Source organism: Pleurodeles waltl, chromosome 4_1, assembly GCF_031143425.1.
Source record: "Pleurodeles waltl isolate 20211129_DDA chromosome 4_1, aPleWal1.hap1.20221129, whole genome shotgun sequence".
In the NCBI taxonomy this organism is placed as follows: Eukaryota; Metazoa; Chordata; class Amphibia; order Caudata; family Salamandridae; genus Pleurodeles; species Pleurodeles waltl.
This window is the reverse complement of record NC_090442.1, coordinates 470,895,379-470,912,512: the sequence shown is the minus strand read 5'-3', so window position 1 is coordinate 470,912,512 and position 17,134 is coordinate 470,895,379. Positions and strand designations below refer to the sequence as shown.

Sequence of the window (17,134 nt, the reverse complement as noted above, 5' to 3'; positions counted from 1 at the left end):
ATTTAGATTTTAGGACGAAAAGCACAAACAAGTCAACCTAAGGGGAAGTCACTTTGTGGTCAATGGGCCTTTCACTATTTCCAGTAACTTCACTGTATTATTACAGAAAAAATGCAGCGTCTTGTGCAACTCAGTCTGTAATAGAGATAACAACAGCAAGCATACAGCACTAGTGCTGTCTTAAGAAAATGTTATCTCATTTGCAAGGATCATGAACGACTTTGCCTCAGTGCTCGCACTGTATTATGGCCATGGGCCAAGAGGAAGAGGGACTTCAGGAGGTACCCTAACTGCATGCCACAAAAAGATGGCACACAAAGTGTATTACATGAGGGCTGTCCTCTTAAAGGGGTAAATAGGGTCCCATGGACATTACATTCAGGTGGGTGCAGTTATCCATTATGCTGCCCTCCTCTTGAAGTGCAGGCAGCGCGCTCTGTGAAAGATGGAATGGCTGCTCTGTCTTTCACCAATGCACTAGTTCCCATCGGTCCTAGGGGCGCACTATCAGCAATAGGGTGCACAGTTTCAGTTTGTGACAGTTGCACCAAAATAAAAGTGGACTGCGGGCGAACAGGTCCAGTGTGCCCTCTTACTTATATGGCCCCAGTCTTTTTATTCAGCCATTAGTAGACAAATAGTGTTGTTTAAGATGGCATTTCCTGTTCAAGACAGTTCTTAAATATTTACTGTTTCAGTGACTCAATTTAGAGTCCTAGAACAATTACACGGAACAATGTGAATCTGTATGCAACAGGATAAAGTGATGACTGTAGGCAATGCACTTTTTTAATATGCAAGAAAAATGTAAAGTATACTGTAACTGCATGCAGTATGCCATTTAGCTGTAATTCCAATGCTGCATTTTCCCCCTATTAGTGCCAAAGCACCTACACCAGAGCTATTGACTATAAAGGAGCACCTAGTCATGACTGGTAAAAAGAGCCAATGTACAACCTCCACAGCCCTTGTAGTCTGCTGCCATGTTGAAGCACAACGTCGGGCACCTTCAGATTATGACTTCAATTTCATTTCTCTTTTCCACGTTCTACAACTTTAGTTGTTGCCAACGCCACACCTAGTACAGTAGTACACTTTTCTATGTTTGGACTTATAGCAAGTGGCCATTTATTCTGCCGTTGCCTCATTGTATTGAGTGGGTGGTCTGAAATTTCGACGAATCTAGTGACGTTGCCGCCATGTTCAAATCTATCAGTGTTCTAGTGTCTGGCAGAGGGTGATGACTGAACTAGAGTACTGTCATCCAGGTGGAACCCTGATAGTGGGGTTGGGGATGTCGCTCAGGCGGACCTGCGCCACCCTTTTTGAAAGACAGCAACACCCTTCTAGTAATAAAAACCGTGCACTTCCGTATAATCCTCCTGCTCAACACTCTAGTGTTCACGGCTGAACAATCTCAGCAATTTCAGCTAAAGATACAAATTCTTTTAAAGTAATTTTCTGAAATTAGATTAGCCTTCCTAAGTAATTTGTGGTGTTAGTGAAATTTTTCCAAGAAGTTAACTGTTCAACTGTTTGTCTTTGTGGCTATGGATTTTTTTCTCAAACGAGGTCCCCGATATTATAGTTTTTCCATTCTTTTTTTACTCTTTACACCATACAATAGAATAAAAAGGTTAGTCCAATATTGATTGGCTTGTCTACCTTCAGTATTAACTGCATAATGGGGTTTCTTCATTTCAAAGTTTTGTTAATTTTCGGACACTTCTCAGTAATTTATGTACTCAGATTGTAATGTTTCTTGCTTCAATATAAATGTGATAGTGAAGAGATATTTGTTGACCGTAATTGTTTATTGACGAACCTAAAACATTTGGCTACCAGACTATTCTGAAGCTCTGCCTTCCTCAAGAATGATGAGATTGTACCATTATAGTTGTATTTCCTTTTCTCAGTGTGGGATGTTATTACTCAAGATATGAACACGGTCTAAGGATCCCTTATGATTTGGAGGAACAAACACATTGAGTGTTTTTAAATTATTGTTTAGAATGTTAATGGGGGTGTCCCCGTTTTGAGATCTATTTTTTAATAAAATATGTTTTATTGATTTTAATAACGAAACATGGCCATGCTGTTATGGAAATAGTTACAACTCACCACCACAGGGACCGCAAGATCAGAAAGATAGAGTTCGCGCATTTCACGTGCAAACTACCTGATAGAAACAAATCCTGCGCGCGCATGAGGTGCCCTCCCCTTGTGTGGTTTGGGTGATCCCTCTGTAACAGTGTGTTACAGCGCATGAAAGCAAGTGCCCATAACATACTTCCAGGTGACTGTCATAATAAAGAAGCTGCTTGAAGTCACCTCCGGGCTTATGCTTGCACCGTAGTTTCCCGCGGATTTACCAGTGTAATATTGATTTTTGATGAACGCTTTCCATAGTGACAGATTGTGTGATGTTGCTCAGTTTACAGGTCGCGGAGACCTCGCTAAAGCACACGCTGAAACAATTAATTTGTATAAAGGATGCTTTTTGCTGTCTCCGATTCGCATTTTGATTACTGCTCTTCTTGGCTCAGCTGAACTCTGGAGTCCTCGGCTGTGTAGTTTTTACAAAAGGACATGTTCTGCATATAAGTATCAAAAGTTCCAAACATGGTACAAGCTGGCAATTATCCTTGTCAATTAAACCCCTGTCTTCAGGCACGTCGTTTAATATCCGCATCACATTGAAACGGTATAAAGATATTTTGATCTACCCCCCTGTAGGTATTCCCTTTATAGTGCAGCTTTGACTCGTTCAAATATTGCAGCTATTTCAGAGATATATGGCCAGGCCGGCTTTCCGCATGTGTCCAAGAAGTCATATTACTTCAGCCTTGCTTTCTGTTGACTTGTTACCTGTAACACATACTTTTCAAGTCTATGTGCCTAAGTCAAAGGGCAATGTTTAACCTCCAACTTTCTGCACTAACTTAGCAGTTTCAATGGTATCATCCAACCAGAGATCTCTGTTTTAAGGACGAACCTCTACTCAAGATTCCCACTTTTCTTTTGAAGTCTGTGGGACTCAGTGGCTGCAATGACGCAGTGGAATCGGTTGCCGTTTACCTTGTGCAAGGAGATAATTTTACAAAATTTTGCAATTTGTTAAAAACCTGGTTATTTTTTTAACTCTTCATTGCAGCAAGCAACGTTTTTGTAGTCGTTGAGTTTGAAGGTTTTTTGTGTGTTTCTTGAGCCAGGATACCCCTAATGAGTTAAGGCATGTGCTCTATAAAAACCCAATAAATAAATGCATTGATGAAGAGGGGAGAGAGGTTCCCTTCTGGATTCTTGAGTAAAATGACCTTGGCCAGAGGATCCCAGTCACAACACTTTTTCATTAAGCCGCGTGCCTTGCTCTAGCAAGGGTTTCTCTGTTGCCTGTCAAATAAGCAGTAAGACTGATGGGGAAGCCTCTTTTTGCATTAATTGATCAAAGCCTCTTGATGCTAAAATATTGACTTGCTAAAGACATTTTAAAGGGCGAGAAACTGATGAAAATGTTCTCTATATCTCTTGAGTTCACCGGAAAAGGTGTGCAATGCCATTTTGGAACCATTAAACGGATGAGTGTACCAAACCTGGGAGGACGTGCCTGACAGGCTCTATCTGGCCATTTAGCTCAATTTTGGCACCAAGCACTTGTGGCCTTGTGGGCACGGGTACCCGCGGTATTGTTGCCCTAAAATTGACCTCCATAGAACATCCACAATTCAATGAATTGTAGATGGTGTTAAACCTTGGTTTCATGAGGCAGTGTGTCCCGAGGCATGGCACCTACCATCACATAAAAAAAATCAGAATTACAGCAGATAGTGTAAAGGGACCCACTTAGTAATTGACAACTGACTTCTAGATCTGCAGAATGGTTAGAGTTAAAGTACAAAATTTCAAAGTAGGACAATGCAGAGTCAGTGCCATAAAGGCTGTCAGCGTATAGTGCATTGCAGAGAAGTGCAAATTCAAAAATTGTCCCACGTAGGAAGCAAAATGAAGAGAGAAACGGACAGCATCCCTATTAGCAAAGGAAAGATCTCTAGGAACTTCTTATGGCTGACCTCCGAAATCGAAGAACTGTATATACATACTATTTTTGCACATTAAACAACTAAAACAGCAGAATCACTGTGATGCGATCGAAAATGCGACATTCCCAGCAAATTAGAGCACTGTTTTATTAAAAGGCATATTGCATTAGCACCTAGACGCTATTCCACAACATGAATATTGATTCTGCCCACTATTTGCTAATGACATTAAACAACAGGGAAGGTATTGTGAGTGAATAGCGAACAGTGAGCTGAACGATGCATTTTGGAAACAGATACAGTTTTGTGTAGTCATCAAAAGTTTTCTCTTCAGCACAACAGGAACAGTGTTAATGGAAAAAAAACAAAAATGACTTCTTGATTGTGTACTGCAAAAGTAACAGTGGAATTTGCAGAGGGAAGCACCCATTTTAGAAAAGATGGCTGCTAGGCCCTAATTGAGACCTTGTTAACAAGATTCAGGAAACATACTTCTGTATGTCGTAGGAAACTTGTTTAAACAATGTTATATTAGTGGGTACACGTGTAATCGAGTGTAAAACCACATTTTGCGAAAATCATCCACATCCTTAGGACAATGAAAGATCTGGTCATTTGCATTTTGCAGCATTGTCCTTACTGGCAGCAGACCCTACACCGTATGAATCAGAAACTGCTGTTTGAGTATATATTGCAATAGAGATTCTTAAGAGAGCCCTAAACAACAGCAACCACCTACTGTGAAGACAGCTTCTCTTAGCTGACTCCCCAGCAGTACACAGACTAGGCTTTTAAGATTCAGCTCAGTCACGATGGCTTCTATCCACACTGGTTATTTTCTACAAAGGGATTTCTTTTGCAATAATTCTCAGTAGGCCTTTATGGTACATATTTGCCTTAATTCCCACATAGTAATATCCTATGGAATAGTTATTATTGATTTGTGGAAATTCATTTGTATGTGCTTAAATGTAGTAGTTTTTGAGTGTGCTGCATTGAATCACATGTCCTCATTTGCAGCACCTCTTAGAGCTTTGAGACTTAAGCCTGCCCAGCCCCTAAAAGGAGACTAGCGGATACCATAATGGCTTGGATTGTCTGTTCGGTTGTCTGTAAATGAGGTATTTGGGCATTATAGAAACTTGGGTACTTCATGTAGACACTTGTACCCTCTCTTTAACAATAAGAAAGAGGAAAAATGCATTGGCTTTCACAATTCTTTGGGGACCCAACCATCACCTGTGTTATTCTCAAGAGCATTCCTCAAAAGGCAAGGAGCGCCAGCAACAGTGGGATTTGGCAGTGACAGGTCCTTTTCAAAACTCCCAGTTCTAGGTTTGACTCTCTGAAACAATACATATTGAGGCAGTGAACGGTTTACTGCAGTTGGAAGCAGGCTTAAGCCATCTCCAAGGCAAATGTCATCCAAGTTGCTCCCCATGTGTGATCAGAGGTCAGTCATCCCAATATCAAAGGAAGATGGTGCTAAGAAAGACATTTTTGATTACCGTTAAATACAAATGGAAAAATAATCTCACCAGATAGGCACTTTCAGGGGTTTTGGAACAAACATTGGCACATAACAGTACACAGTTGCAAAAAGTGCTAGTGTTCCCTAAGCCTTCAAAAGACAAGTAGGTGGGAACACCTGAATATTTAGTCTGTGAGGCATGCAATGTTGCTAGCATAAAAAGATCTTCCTATGTAAGTAAATAGGATCTGTTGGTGATAATTACTTCATGCCCCCACTGGAAAGTGAATGACTGCTACATAACCATGATTTATAACCGTACTAAATTATTTACATATGCGATCCTTGAGGGTCACATTGATCACAGACCAACATTTGATTTGTGCTTACTCATCTCGCATTCAGATATACAGGGAGTGCAGAATTATTAGGCAAGTTGTATTTTTGAGGATTAATTTTATTATTGAACAACAACCATGTTCTCAATGAACCCAAAAAACTCATTAATATCAAAGCTGAATATTTTTGGAAGTAGTTTTTAGTTTGTTTTTAGTTTTAGCTATGTTAGGGGGATATCTGTGTGTGCAGGTGACTATTACTGTGCATAATTATTAGGCAACTTAACAAAAAAAAAAAAAATACCCATTTCAATTATTTATTATTACCAGTGAAACCAATAGAACATCTCAACATTCACAAATATACATTTCTGACATTCAAAAACAAAAACAAATCAGTGACCAATATAGCCACCTTTCTTTGCAAGGACACTCAAAAGCCTGCCATCCATGGATTCTGTCAGTGTTTTGATCTGTTCACCATCAACATTGCGTGCAGCAGCAACCACAGCCTCCCAGACACTGTTCAGAGAGGTGTACTGTTTTCCCTCCTTGTAAATCTCACATTTGATGATGGACCACAGGTTCTCAATGGGGTTCAGATCAGGTGAACAAGGAGGCCATGTCATTAGATTTCCTTCTTTTATACCCTTTCTTGCCAGCCACGCTGTGGAGTACTTGGACGCGTGTGATGGAGCATTGTCCTGCATGAAAATCATGTTTTTCTTGAAGGATGCAGACTTCTTCCTGTACCACTGCTTGAAGAAGGTGTCTTCCAGGAACTGGCAGTAGGACTGGGAGTTGAGCTTGACTCCATCCTCAACCCGAAAAGGCCCCACAAGCTCATCTTTGATGATACCAGCCCAAACCAGTACTCCACCTCCACCTTGCTGGCGTCTGAGTCGGACTGGAGCTCTCTGCCCTTTACCAATCCAGCCACGGGCCCATCCATCTGGCCCATCAAGACTCACTCTCATTTCATCAGTCCATAAAACCTTAGAAAAATCAGTCTTGAGATATTTCTTGGCCCAGTCTTGACGTTTCAGCTTGTGTGTCTTGTTCAGTGGTGGTCGTCTTTCAGCCTTTCTTACCTTGGCCATGTCTCTGAGTATTGCACACCTTGTGCTTTTGGGCACTCCAGTGATGTTGCAGCTCTGAAATATGGCCAAACTGGTGGCAAGTGGCATCGTGGCAGCTGCACGCTTGACTTTTCTCAGTTCATGGGCAGTTATTTTGCGCCTTGGTTTTTCCACACGCTTCTTGCGACCCTGTTGACTATTTTGAATGAAACGCTTGATTGTTCGATGATCACGCTTCAGAAGCTTTGCAATTTTAAGAGTGCTGCATCCCTCTGCAAGATATCTCACTATTTTTGACTTTTCGGAGCCTGTCAAGTCCTTCTTTTGACCCATTTTGCCAAAGGAAAGGAAGTTGCCTAATAATTATGCACACCTGATATAGGGTGTTGATGTCATTAGACCACACCCCTTCTCATTACAGAGATGCACATCACCTAATATGCTGAATTGGTAGTAGGCTTTCGAGCCTATACAGCTTGGAGTAAGACAACATGCATAAAGAGGATGATGTGGTCAAAATACTCATTTGCCTAATAATTCTGCACTCCCTGTAGAAGTGTGGCCGTTCAGATGGTACAAAATATATTTTATGGTACAAAACCTGATTTAGTATCATTGGAAACCAACATGTGTGATTCCTTTTTATAGACTGTCTACCTAACGTCTTTTGAAACGTTCTTCTACGGCAACATGATTTCTCCATAGAAGAAAACATGTATCTACAATGTGGGGAGAGGGGTGATCTGACTTGTAAGAAATTCCAGGGTGGAGGTGTGGATTCCAGAAGCACATAGCTGTGCTCATTTCCAAGCATTGATAGCACCCCGTCCCACAAGCTGTGTTGAGAGATCTCATTTTGAAACCATGCATACCCCAGATGTGTTGCAGCCTGGATATTGGCCCACATTACTTCGAATGCCTTCTGCCACTGCGTTTGTTCAAATTGATGATGTAATTTCATAGCCATCACACTTTCCAATACTATTGGTAAAATGTGAGCATTCATTATTAATGACACGCTTTTCATATTAATGAGCAACGCCGGAAACATGACTAATGTATAAAGGTCACCAACCCTTAAGATCCTAGCGCAGATGTCTGTAACAAAACATGTTGGCTGTCCTGCTTTCTATAAATGTGTCTATATTGCCACATTTAAAGACCCCTGGACACCTTTAACAAGTTTTGCATGACTGTTGCTACAGCCACTCAGGTAAAGCCCCTTTGGGATTCCTACATCTAGAACTTTCTGTAGTTGATTGTTTCAGTTGATTTTTCTGTTGTTTTATTTGAAATAGGTATTTTGATAATTAGTACTTTGTAACGTTTTGCGATTTATCAAATACTGTGAGGTTTGCTATTCCATATGATGTTTTAGTGAATACATTCAACATAAAATATTATCACGACTTGAACATATTCGGAATACAGATTTTGAAGAGATTATAACCCATGGACTTCATTTTCAAAGGAATAAATGCTGCTCATTTGATTGTATGTCAAGGGTGAAATTTTATTTCAATGGAAGGCATTTGACATGCTTATTATTACAGGAAGAAATAGCCTTCCAACTATACCAGTGATGTCAGTCGTCGTCTGTGTTCTGAAAGCAACATCATAAATTTCATGCGAGACTCGTCTTCCCGTTGAAATAGAACCAGCAGGATGGATGATTCCAGCTTACTTTCTTCCCCTGAGAAGAAGCGATAGTTATCCCTTTCGCAAGTAAATTCCAGCTGTGATAGGGTGTTGCAGTTGTGTGCACCATTAGAAGGCAGTCCGTCCCGCAAGTAGGTCCCAAGGGCAACCCTTATACAAATACATCTATGTGTGTGTACATCACGCATAGCAGCTTTGTCCTTTACAAGAGATCTGGTGGGAAACCGAGAGCGATGCCAATTCATAATGCAGGCAGAAGGGCCCTTTATCACGGTGTCTGTGCAGCTGTGCAGAGGCATTCAGTGGAGTCCGTGTGATCCCATTGATCCATCTCAGCCTCTGCCACTTGCGCAGAAGCATAGGAGATCCTTTTTTAAGGTGCCACGTCTGAGTTGGTATCGAGCAGTACCTTGCTTCCATCCAGGTGGTGTTAGGACCTACGCTTGAATAATTGCTCTAAAGTTGTGTTCGACCTTGACTGCAAAGTAGTGAAAGTGAGTCTCAAGCAGTATGAATCTTCCTAGCAATGTGCTTTTTGACACTGAGGCCACTGATCCTTAACACGAGCTTTTGTGCTGTCGTTAGTTGTCCGGGCAAACTCTGTTTATTAGGGTTTTAGTTTTGGGGTGGCTTTCGATACGCAGGTAGTGCGGCAGTCTTTTCATCATCAGCATCACTACCATATCACCATGTCAGTAGAGCTGTGTGTTGCTCATGCGTTGGTGAATCTTTATTTGCATTACTGCTGGCCAGGTGTCCTTTAATCACTTATGTGTGGAGGTTGATGATGGCAGTTGACACAGTGGTGCCTTCAAGAACATCATTGGTCACAGGGCTACACTGTAATTTTTACTTGTTCTTTTGGATAAACTGGAATCTGTTAGGTAGGGGGGTTAGTCACTGAAGATTCGTGAGGTTAGGGTGTTGAGCAGGGCTTTCTGGTTATTTATGTCAAATGCTAAAGTTTGGTTTAGTCGTATGATGAGACTTTGAATAGTTCCATTGATGGCATCAGCCACCCTACTTAGACTGCTGAGGTGTATTTGCATATAAAAGTTAGAGATGTGCTATTTGAAAGTCTCCTTTAGGTAAATTTATCTGCAGTGCTCAGTGATGCAATGTAATAAACTTAAAAAACCGATTTTGTTCTATAGGTAATTTGATAATAGAATCCAAGAATTACCCCCCAAAAAATGCTAAATTGGCAGAAAGCCAATGCACAGAATGTTTTGACTTTCTTTTTGCTGAGTGTCTTCCTTTCAAGAGCTATATAAATTCGTTTGCCGAGCCCTAGCAGTACAACTGTTTCAGCCCTTCATGAGAATGAGTACAGTGGAATCGCCTCATGTGCTGTTAGACCTGCCCTACCTTTAAGTGAACCATTGGCTCATGTCAAGTCCTGACCCAGAGCCACCTGACCAAAAATCAATGGTCTGGAATAAAGTGGTTCATTTGCAGATTCTATTGCTGAGTTTACTTTTAATTGTGTTTTACCTCCATTTATGCCAAAATTATTCGAGAGATGTTTGTCAGTGGAATAAATCCGTTACTCACAGGCTCTGAGATGACTTTGTAATTGCTTGTTTGCATTGGGATTTGTAATTTAAGACGTTCATTTTGTTTTCACCAGTGAATTACTGACGTGCAGTGACTCACGAACTTGAGAGGAGTGCAGAAGAAAACTGCATGGGGTGTGCACCCTATCAGATTTCCCCAGGCGGATGACACTTTCAAATTAGCTAATTATGAACATGTATATTTATCTTCTTTTTGACCCGCCCTCGGATTTAAGTCTTTCTTTCAGCCCAGTGGTTTGTACCTTTGCTACACACTTTGGGAAGGTACCTGGCAGTGTGGGCTATTCTTTGGAACACTGACGATCCATGTTCAGACTAAATATATAACAGTACCGTATGTCAAAAAACGATTGGCACTTTGTTTTATCATATGCTCGCAAGACTTCACTGTACTGTACACTTTGATGGTTTAGTTGACCCTTTGTAGATCTTAAAAACAATGGTCCTGAAGCCTTACTTGGAAATGTGGCTCCCGATGACGTTCCCATTTGTCTGGAAAGGTTGAAGAAGGAGCAAAATGTTGCTCTCAGTGGACTTCACTTCAGTTCACCCCCTCCCCCCCCCCCCCCAACAAATGAATTTTGCCATGAATAACATGTGAGGTCGATGCTTCTCGGTATGTTGTGTTATTTACATCGGTTCAGATCACTGCCAGCTGGGCATATACCTAGGGTACAAATAGATCGGTTCAGAATGCTGTACATCTCATTTGGCCTCAACAGGAACGGACGAGAAGGTCATTTAAGACCCAGCATGTTCCAGTAAGCGGTAGTGTGCAATAGCTGGATGTTTGTGCGACTAAGACATTGTGCAGCTAAATTCGGCACATTTGAAGACAGCTAAAGCAACATATTTGGAGTCTAAGTGTGGGACAGTTGTGCCCCAGCAGGACATACATTATAACCACATTTGGGCAATATTCAACTACCTAAGAAGTATTTTTTTTCTTCTAGCCGTAAATCTGAACACTAGATGAATCTTAAACAACAGGTTTGTAAGGAAGTCCTTTGGTTGTATGTTGTATTACAAACCACTGACCATTTGCTTTGCAGTTTAACAATAACCAGTTGCAAGCTTAAATGTTGATGTTCCGCATTGTTGTTCATGTATTACTATGGAATACTCATGAGAGCTTAGAGCACGATGACCTATCTTTAATGTCACATTGAATCTGCCTTCACTCTCCAGTGTTCATCATATGTTTTCTTTGTCATTTTTCTGTTGGTATATTTTAATGAACGTTTAAGTGTACTGAATTTTCTCAGTGCAAAAATATATTTAAATTCTCTAAAACGAGCACAGTACATCTAGCTCCACTTAACAACATGTTCTTGTTTTGCTTGTCACAGGTAGATAGCTGTTCATTTACTTCCATATATGTTCACGCAAGCAAGAAAATTGTAAGAATGTCTTTATAGAGCATAAGAAGATTTTGCCAATAACTATTATTTTTTATATTCTAGTACCCAGCAGCCTTGATGAACCTTGGAGCCATTCTTCACCTCAATGGTAAACTCGTAGAGGCTGAAGCTAACTACCTTCGGGCTCTTCACTTCAAACCTGACGATAACATCACTCAATCAAATCTTCGCAAGCTTTGGAATATCATGGAAAAGCAAGGGTTAAAAACGTCCAAAACGTGACACGAGGAACGAAAAAGGAGATTGTATTTTGTGGAAAATTGAGTTTTCCAAGATCGGACTGAATTTAACTGCACAGATCTGCGGATCTCCACTGCTGCTAGGAGATAATTCTGCTTCTGGTGCTGTAGTTTTGCCAAAAAGGAGAGGTAGTTAGTATTTCAGAACCTTATGAAGGATTTAAAAGTGTTAGCAATGGCCGCAACAAAGTCGTGCATTTTATGCACTTAGGTCTTCTTGTTGAGGCTCAGCAACAGCATATTCATTTATGGCCTCATTGCAATCATTGAAAATGCACTGCCCATGAAACAGAGCGAGCAAACAAAGTATATGGTGTACATTCCCCTGAAAGTAACCATTACCTTAGCTTCAAACATATGCTTGGCCAAATACATGCAATGTGTGCACAATTTATCCAAATGCTACCCTATTTCTCTACATCCAATCATTTGTTTTTCAGTTTAATAGACCATGTATATGTATATTTTGTTTGACTTCCATTTTAGTTGTTTACTAATTTTGGTTGTCTGTAGATAAGTGCTAAATAATTGATTGGCCTTAAATTAAGATCAGCCTAATGTTATCTAAATTTGGCTTACTGTCTCCTTGGCTATGCCTTACGTAGACCTTAAAAACCGCAAACATTACTAGATCACCACTAGGCTAGTGTAATAATTTGTCTGAATTTAAAAGCGAAAGCGAGAGCATATGGAGTTTGAGAGCCATAATCTTGAGTCTAACTCATTTCGAGTTTGAGAACCACAAACTCGAATCGATGTAGCATTCTTTAATTGATATGAGAGGCTTTTTCTGACGATCAACTTCTGTTTTACACACATTTTCTTCTAGTGAGATGTGCAGTAAATAGTAGATGTGAATTTACTGTAACTAGAAGCACCCTGGTAGGAATATGGCTAAAATCAGTATTGCCAAAAAGGGAATAGTTTACCATGGTCAGTATCGCTGCATGACTGAAGGCATCACTTGGTTTCTTTGAACACAATAGAGTCCCTACTGTATTACATGGAAGTCTTTCGTCAGTTACAGTCAAAGCCAATGTTAGTGATGGAATCAGTGGCAGAGTCTATACATTGGCAATGGTGTTAAAATCATTATCTTCTTGAAAGATAAACAAATAGTAAAATCATGCAGCTTCAAATGCACAAACACAGTCCTACTGAACTGTGTAATATATGAGGGATACTTTACAGATATTGGTCTTAAATTGACTTTAGTTTTTGCTCTGAGTGCCAGAGCTTATACACATAACACATTTTTAGCTGCAGTGTAGTTATAGTCTCTACCGTCTTTTATGCCAGTCACTGAATGTCTTGTCCAGCTTTAGCTTGCCGTCAGAAGTAAGACTTTGCATAACTTACATGCCAGTTATCGATGGAATTCAGTTTCTCTTAAGCTCTTGACATCAGATTTATAGGGATGAACTACATAAATATGGAGTAGCATTCCATTACTGTGTAATCCTTGAAGAAAATACAGTAATCTATTTATTTATTTATTGAAGATTGCTTTCTCAAATTTGAGGAAACATTTCTTTTAATACAGAATTATTTTGCAACTTATAATTTTAACTAGGTTGAGTTGCACATGATATTTTTCTATAGACACTATCTGAGAAATAGGATTACTTCCCTTGTTCTTTCAGTTCCTCCGATCAAGCACTCTGTGTAACAGTTTCTGCCACCTATGTCATTGTCAAGTTGAAAGCGTCTATCCTCAATGCAACATGTATGTGCCCATTTAAATTTCCCATGTTTATCTACCTTACATTTTGCAGTCTTTTACCTGAAAGTTTCAAAAGGCTGCTTGATTGATGGTGAGACCTGAAAATCAAGGTTTTGATTGTTCAGAGTAGGACAAGTTCAGATCAGACGTGCAGTGTCTTAACCTACACATTGAAATCTGGCGAAATCCAATCAACTAAAGGCGCAGTGGATACTTCATGCATTTTTTGTCACCCTCGCTGCTTTAAAAAAATGTTTTACTGTAGGTAGTGAGTCCAGCAACTGGGCTAAAGTTTTTATTTGTAAGCAGTGGTGATCACTAAGAAAGCATTCTTGCAACACTCTTACCCAGGTTTTGGATATGTATTTCATAATCTTGAAAATAAATTACATATCAAAAGAGTAAAAATCTCATACAGCGCTATCGTATTGGAGAAACCTGGATTCGAGGTATTCGCTTAATCACAAAGTGCACATTTAAAAACATTGCATATCAATATATGTATAACAACAATGCGAAGGAGGTGGTGACTTTCAGCATTTTCTTCTACATTTACTTGTCTGAAATACAAACTTAATTTTTAAGATTAGCATAATATCTCATGCCGATTTTTTACTATTGCACAATCATTGGAATTTGCTGGGTGCCTGTTTCTATTCTCTTTTTCTGCCCTTTGCTCTTTTAATGCAAACCGATCTTCTATTTTTTGTTCATTGACACCATTGATTTATAGTTTACTATGGTCTTAAAGTATCAATAATAACGGAGTTTGTTCAACCGCAAAAGAATGAACCTTGACAAAAATATCCCAGTGTGTCCTGTCATCCCAGACTTAAGTACCTTTTTTTAAAGTATGTCAAACAACGTGTTAAAATATATGTCTCTGCTCAGGGATTATGGCAGATTATTTCAGACTGTGCTGAAATGAGCACAAACTAAGTTTACTAAAGTAAAATTTTATTTTTTGAGAAAAATACTATTTGTAAAATTTGTAGACTTTCCTTTTTGTAGAAATAATTGTTTTATGTGCCTGAAAAGATAATTTTCCATTTTGTTTCAGTAATAAAGAATTGATAACAATTTGGCGTGATGAAGTGTTGTATTTTTTTTTCAAACATACAATTATGCAGCCTCATGATTTTCTAGTTTCTGATTTTTTCTTGTGTGTAAATAAATGAGCAGCATTAATGGAAGAGAAACAATTGCAAAAATAGTCTCGTTCGTATGGTTTGTTTACCGCTGTAGAAATCCTGCTAGTAGAGCTGAGACTTAGGTGTGGTTTACGTGCTTCACCTGAAGTCCTGGCTATCCAGAATCCCAGAGATGAACAAAAATGTTACCAATGCTATTACTCCTCTTACCCGATGGTGTTGCAGACATAACAAGTACTCTTTAAGAAATATAAAAAGGAATCTTGCTCAGTGAGTACGTACGACCTAAATGGAAGATTGGAACTGGTCAAACGTTATCCCCTTGGACTACAGCATCGATATGGAGATGAGCAGTTACAGGATTTGTATTAGGTATAGCTGCAGTCCTTTCTGCTTACCACTGGATAGCTATGTCACCAGCTGAGGTTCCTCCATTGGAGCGGCGGAGTTTCATTCCCTCCCCCACCCACTGCTACAGGAGCATGAAAAATAAAATAATTTTACTACCATTTTCTATTTTACTTTCAGCTGAAATGAGTGTGAGAGCGTGGTAGGGCCTGTGCGTCACTGCTGCTGATTGGCAGAAATGAGAAGTGGTCACTTCAGTCTGAAGTGCACATGTAGATTTGGTCGGCTAACAAGCTACGACTAGCCCGTCATGTGCAATTCAAACCTCTCAACCCAGCTATCTTAGACAGCTGGATTGGAGAGCAGGTACAGGCCTCCAGTGCCTTATGGTGCGCCGAGGCAGCCTGCTCCAGCCAATCCAGACGCTTCACTCATGCTGCTTAACAGCATGAGAGAAGCGTCTGGATTGGAAAAGAGAGCGCCACGCCTGGATTGGAAAAGATAGCGCTGCGCACGCACCAATAAACTCTGGCCCATAATAATGTGGGCTCCTATAAAGAAGAAATCAGTGCCCAAGTCGGCTCATTTTATCGCACAGTCAAAACTGATGGCTGCAGAGTCATAAAGATACCATTTAACCTTGCGCCTGTCACCGCAAATGTCTTTATCTTCTTGTGCAGTGGTAATATCTGGCATGAATAAAAGCAGAATGAATTGCTCACTTACATTTCTGACAGCATGGTTAGTAGGGACAGTAATCTAGGAGAATCAAGAGTGCTAAATTATTCCATAATTGTAATTTGAGGGAACAACTCTGTACCTATCTGCTGTCGTATCCTGTGACGTTCTCTATAAAACATCCATTCCAACTTACTCTTTCTGCCTGACTAATCTGCAACAGCTCTCACAGTGTCTAATCGCGCCCGCCATCAAAGACTTATGAAGGGCTTGAATTGAGGCGTCAAATGAAAGAAGACTTGAAAACTATCTTCAATTGAAATTACATTTGTAAATGAGCCATCGTTTTCTGTTCAGTTGTCTGTGGGACCTCGCGCTCCGAGGAGTCTGGAGGCACGGACTGGAGAACATCGAGGATGTGCTGCAGGCTAAGGTAAGTTAAAATGTTTATTTGTTAAATGTTTATTTGTATGTATGTCCATATAGTGCCCCACCGTTTTTGTCTGTTACCAACTGTAGGAAAGTACCATCTTGCCTGGCATGTTACCCCCATTTTTACATGTATGTAAGTTTATTTTTGCCTGTCTCACTGGGATCCTGCTAGCCAGGACCCCAGTGCTCATAGTTTGCGGCCTGAATGTGTGTACCTGTGTAGTGACTGTGTTACTGAGGCTCTGCTAACCAGAACCTCAGTGCTTATGCTCTCTCTGCCTTTAAAATTTTCACTATAGGCTAGTGACCATTTTTACCAATTCTAATTGGCACACTGGAACACCCTTATAATTCCATAGTATATGGTACCTAGGTACCCAGGGTATTGGGGTTCCAGGAGATCCCTATGGGCTGCAGCATTTCTTTTGCCACCCATAGGGAGCTCAGACAAATCTTACACAGGACTGCCACTGCAACCTGAGTGAAATAACACACACGTTATTTCACATCTATTTTCACTGCACTTAAGTAACTTATAAGTCACCTATATGTCTAGCCTTCACTTGCTGAAGGTTAAGTTCAAAGTTACTAAGTGTGAGGGCACCCTTGCACTAGCAAAGGAGTCCCCACATAGTTCAGGGCCATTTTCCCGGACTTTGTGAGTGCGGAGACGCCATTATTCTCGTGCACTACATATAGGTCAATACCTATATGTAGCTTCACAATGTTAACTCCGAATATGGCCATGTAACATGTCTAAGGTCATGGAATTGTCCCCCATGCCAAATCTGGTATTGGGGTGCCAATCCCATGCATCCACGGAGCTCCACTATGGACCCTGGGTACAGCCAAACCAGCTCTCTGGGGTTTTCTCTCCAGCTACCGCTGTTGCCACCCCACAGACAGGGTTCTGCCCTCCTGGGGTCTGGGCAGCCCAGTCCCAGGAAGGCAGAACAAAGAATTTCCACTGAGAGAGGG

At 40.5% G+C, this 17,134-nt stretch overlaps 1 protein-coding gene across 1 annotated transcript in view; it reads left to right on the top strand.

Moving 5' to 3' along the window:
• The window catches only part of TMTC2 (transmembrane O-mannosyltransferase targeting cadherins 2), a 585,628-nt gene extending 571,001 nt beyond the window's left edge, over nt 1–14,627 (top strand). Inside the window, exon 12 of the mRNA XM_069228756.1 lies at nt 11,628–14,627. Coding sequence (XP_069084857.1) covers nt 11,628–11,807 — 180 coding nt within the window. The 3' untranslated portion in view covers nt 11,808–14,627. The remainder of the gene's footprint in view (nt 1–11,627) is intronic.
• Nucleotides 14,628–17,134: the final 2,507 nt, after the last annotated feature.